This window comes from Caenorhabditis briggsae (genome assembly GCF_000004555.2).
Source record: "Caenorhabditis briggsae complete genome, chrV, whole genome shotgun sequence".
In the NCBI taxonomy this organism is placed as follows: domain Eukaryota; kingdom Metazoa; phylum Nematoda; class Chromadorea; order Rhabditida; family Rhabditidae; genus Caenorhabditis; species Caenorhabditis briggsae.
In genome coordinates this window covers 5,877,249-5,882,132 of record NC_013488.2, presented here as the reverse complement: position 1 = coordinate 5,882,132, position 4,884 = coordinate 5,877,249, and the positions used below count along the sequence as shown (strand labels likewise).

Here is a 4,884-nt window from a genome sequence, read left to right as displayed (position 1 = left end):
ACATTTTCCTGTGTTCCAAGGACAAATTGAATTTCGAATTAAAACATTTTCTCGGGAAGGGATCTTTCGGAATGAATCTTTCGGAAAGTCGAAGCTACACAGTTTTCAGGATTAGCAATACGTGAACTTTTACAAAAATTTCTATTGTTTGAATTAAAAAAATCAAGGTCGGGAACCTCGGAATTTCGAAGATTTTACGAAATTCCTGCGAAGTTCAAATTTTTCCTTTTTGTTTGACACCGCCACGCCAGAATGCAGACTGCCGCCTCAAAAAGTCTCTTTGACTCACTCTCCCAATTACATGACATCTAGGTCGTTACGTCGAAATTTTAACCACTTTTCCAACAAAATGTACGTAACCCAAGTCTCTCTATTTTCTACTCCAATAACCTAAATAAAAAAAAGTTCCGCAAAAAAGCCACCTCTCTTCTCCCCTCCTCCACCACCCTTTTCAGCCATTCCCATATATTTCTCGAAGGCTCACTGCGCGGTTTACAATCATTTCTCAAAACGTAAACCGGGATTCAAATAAGCACCCCCGGGCAGAAAAAGAAGTGAGTTTTGGGCAAGACGGTCGAAAATGACCAGCCGGCCGCAGTCATATTTTCAGCCAAATCTCAAAAAAATACACTTTTTCAGAAGCACTAGGCCAGAATGAGCGATTTTTGCAATGTCCGCACTAGAAATCTTCACAACGATGTGACGAATTGGTAGGGGGAAGGACATCGGGATATTTGGAAATGCGTAAAAATTTCGAATTCTGAAATTTCATATTTTTGAAATAACGCTATTCTCGAGTTTCTCTGTATTTATCTGAAAATTCTGAAAATTTCAAAACTTTCAAAACCTTCGAAAATTAAAAAATCCCAAAAATATTCAAATGATTCCAAATTTAAAATTGAAACTTCGGAATATTCCGTTCAAAAATTCTAAAATCCTTGAGAAATCCGAAAAATGCAAACTCTGAAGTCTCGATATTCCCAAAGATCCAAGAACAAAAACTAAAAATTCCGAAATTCCGAAATTTCCTTTTTTTAGCCTTGATGTTACCGGTACCGCCAATCACTTTGAATCGACCGCCCATTTCCTACAGTCTGATTTTTCGGGTCTTCGCAATTTTTGTGACGTTCGTCTCCATTTCCAAAATGAAATTCTACTCGTCCATTCGGCAGTTCTCGCCGCATTCTCATCAACTTTTTTGGAGAAACTCAAAAAATCGGAAAACGGATCATTCGATGTGGATCTGAAGTTTCTGGACAAGAACAGTGTGAAGAAAGTGTTGGATTTTATCTATTTTGGAAAAGTCACATTTAATTTTGATACACTTCAAAACGATTTAGAAGTCATCTCGTATTTTGGAATTGGCCAACTGCAGGACGAGATTGAGAAGAAATTGGTGGCGATTGCACGAAAAGGGAAATGTGTGGAAGTTTTGAATTTGGTCACGACCAATTTGAAAACGGTAGGGGATTTTCAAAATTTTGGAAATTGAATTCATTAAGACTGCAATATCGGAAGAAATGTGTTTTCCTAAAATTCGAACTCTCAATTTCCAGATCCCTCACTCTCCATCCACATTGCTTGCCGTATCCGATGAGACCGTTTCTGATCTTGTTTCGATTCTCCATGTTCTCTCCTCAACCAACCAACTCAGCTACTCGAATCTTCTCTCAATTTCCGTCAATTCCATCGTCACAATTGTATCGTCGCGAATTCCGGATTCCATGAAAATTGATGTCATCAACATTGCGTTGAAATGGATTTATGAACGTCGTCTAAACGATCGGAAAGCGTCGAATATTCTCTGTGGACTGACGTTCGGATCCATGACCTACGCTGAGCTGGTGCATTTTCGAAGTTCATTGATTCAGACGGTCATTCCGGTTACGGTAGGACGATGTGTGAGATTGAAGAAGGGTGAAAATGATTCGGTGAGATTTTTGACATTTACTAAAATTCTGATATTCTAAAGTTCAAAAATTCAAATATTGTGAAACATTGAAGTTCTAACTTTCTTCCAGCTGGACATAGTCTGCACCCATGCCGAACACTCTATCCACACTCCCAACCCCGCTGCCACGTAAGTGTAGTACTGTAGCCACTGTATCCAAGTGGCCACTTATCTACAGTAATCCCTGAATATCATTCTTCCAGATCCATCTCCTCATTCCCATTGAATGATGCCACGTCACTGGGCGTCGCCACGATTCCAACAGCGGCTACGTTGCAATCTGAAAAGTGGGTCTACCTGTGTATCTGTAAATCCAGAAGTTTGAATTTCCAGATCCTCATCGCACACGAAATTCGAGTCATCCTCGTCAAAACCGTCGTCTTCTTACAAGTAAAAATCTGAAATTCTGGAATTTTGAAATTCTGAGATTCTGAGATTCTGAGATTTTGAGATTCTGAGATTCTGAGATTCTGAGATTCTGAGATTCTGAAACTCTGAAAATCAGATATTCCAAAGAATTTCAAAAATACGAAAAATACAATATTTTCAGTTTTGACGATTGCAACACGGCCATGTCATTTACGGCGGACGACTTGAGACGTTTGGGATTTGCGAAAATGCCGTTGACTCGACAAAAACAACAGGACGAAAAGTGAAAATTTCGATTTCATTTAAGACGAAGAAAGTGAACGAATAATTATTTAATTGTGTTTTTGGATGAATGAATGAAGGATTTTTATAGTTTTTTTCCTCTTTTTTTTTAATTTTGTATTGGTATTAATAAATTTTGTTTGGTTGTTTTTTTTTCAAAAATCCCAGAATCTGAAACTTTGAATTCTTGAAACTTTGAAATTCGGAAATTTCAAAATTTCAAAATTCTGAATTTCTAATATTATATTTTGGAATTTTGGAATTCTTATATTCCGAATTTCGGATATTTGTGGAATCTGAAAATCTGAGATTCTTGGTTTTTAATACTCTGAAGTTTTGAAATCGCGAATTTCGGAATCCTGAAGTTCTGAAATCCTTAAATTTTGGAATTCATAACATCCGAGATCAGAAATTTCAACAGTTTTTGATTTCTTCGAAAAAGAATTCTTTAAAAACCCAACATTTTTGAATAACTGAAATTTCAGAGAATAAAAAAACTGAAATTTCTGAAAATCGAAATTTTGGAAAATCGAAAAATTCCAGAAATTGAAATCTTGGACTTTTTTCTGCAATCTCACAAACGTCGGAAAATTCAAAAAATCAAGCAATTTCATTCCGAAAAATTCAAATCTTCTAACATTAAGTATCTGAATTTTCAGAGAAATAGAAATAGAATTTGGAATTGGACCTAGATTTTTTCGTCATCGTGTAGAGGAGGTGTCAAACTTTAGGTACTGAAATTTTCAGCGAATCCCCAAAGACTTTTTTTAAAAACGTTCCCTTGTCAGATTGATTTGTGAATCTCCGAAAAAATCCAAATTTTCTGACAAATGAGTTTTTTAGGATAATTGTTAAATTTCCTGATTTGATTTCTAGGCCGCTTAACAATCTGATTTTTCTAGGCCACCTGGAAATTTGAAAAAACCCGCTAAGAACACCATAAAAGCAAATTTACTATGTTTAACAAGGACACCTTAAAACCGTAAGATAATGAGATTCGTACAGAATAAAGAAGGGGCGAAGTTAAGAATAAGGGATTATTATGGATTTTTTTTGGGTGGTGAGAGAAAAAAATGCAGAAAAATATTTTTTACAAGAATTTTGAAATGGAAGGTTACCATTAAAAAGGGTATATGAGGCACGAGAAAAGGAGAAGAAATTTGGCAGAATGGAATTTTTTTACAAAAAATATTTGAAAAGTTACAGGAAATTATTGTGAATGAGGGTACATAATAAAGCTACATTGTTCAGAGAAACAGAGACAAAGAAACAAATTAGACGAACGTCATCCCATCCAGTGACGGATTTGACTGAAGACAATTTGTCAGTTGAGCAAGTTCGCTGAATTGGGAAAGGTCGAAAACTCGACCAACTCCTCTGAAAAATGGGGAAATTTGAAAAAAAACATTTTGACGATGATGATTTTCCTAATCCCGAAATATCAATTTTTGACTTTGGAGAATTTGAAATTTTTTGAAATTCTGAGTTTCTAAGATGCTGAGATTTTGAAATTCTGAAACTCTCAAAGTTACAGTTACTCAGAATTCTGAACCCTCAGAATCTCGGGATTTTAGCATCTCAGAATTTTAGCATCTCAGAATTTTAGAATCCGAGAATCTCAGAATCTCAGAATCTCAGAATCTCAGAATCTCAGAATCTCAGAATCTCAGAATCTCAAAATCTCAGAATCTCAGAATCTCAGAATCTCAGAATCTCAGAATCTCAGAATCTCAGAATCTCAGAATCTCAGAATCTCAGAATCTCAGAATCTCAGAATCTCAGAATCTCAGAATCTCAGGATTTCAGCAATTCTTTTTTTTTTGAATTTTCATAAATTTTGAAATTTTTTATAATTCCAAAAATCCCGAAAAATCTGATTTTATCAAAATTTTCAAAATTCATGAGCTGATTCCAAATTTCCAAGAGATTCTGGATTTTTCCGATAAATGATGAACTGAGCAATGTTCCCAAAAAACTCACCGATTCGCAAAGAGAGCTCCATCCATAGTCTCCTTGGCTCTTTTCGCTGCCAAATGCGCGTAGAGCACTGGTGCTGGCAGAGTGACAGTGCTGGTGGTGCGGCAGAACAAATACGTCAGAGCGTGGGTTACGGTAGGCCAGAACGTTGCTGGCACATCCCAATCGTTCAAGAGGACGTAGTAGTGGGTCGGCCGCGCCAGACCAACCTGACCGACTTGAGTGGTTAGGAAGAAATCGTAGTAGTCGTTGGTGGTGACAGTATCCTCCACGAGGGTTCCCGGACGGGGTACCGAGCTCGAATT

General features: G+C 36.8%; 2 protein-coding genes across 2 annotated transcripts in view; one reads left to right on the top strand and one right to left on the bottom strand.

The window, feature by feature from the left end:
- Positions 1-654: 654 nt before the first annotated feature.
- CBG17941 lies at positions 655-2,607 on the top strand (the record flags this gene model as incomplete). The annotated part of the gene is made up of 6 exons (XM_045237098.1): positions 655-710; positions 1,039-1,462; positions 1,557-1,889; positions 2,022-2,080; positions 2,155-2,238; positions 2,502-2,607. The coding sequence occupies 6 exons, from the start codon at positions 655-657 to the stop codon at positions 2,605-2,607; spliced, it is 1,062 nt and encodes a 353-aa protein (XP_045096345.1).
- Positions 2,608-3,876: 1,269 nt separating this feature from the next.
- The window catches only part of CBG17940, a gene marked incomplete at both ends in the record, with an annotated part of 2,748 nt that continues 1,740 nt past the window's right edge, over positions 3,877-4,884 (bottom strand). Inside the window, 2 exons of the mRNA XM_045237097.1 lie at positions 3,877-3,979; positions 4,583-4,876. Of these exons, the coding sequence (XP_045096344.1) occupies positions 3,877-3,979; positions 4,583-4,876 (397 nt within the window). The remainder of the gene's footprint in view (positions 3,980-4,582; positions 4,877-4,884) is intronic.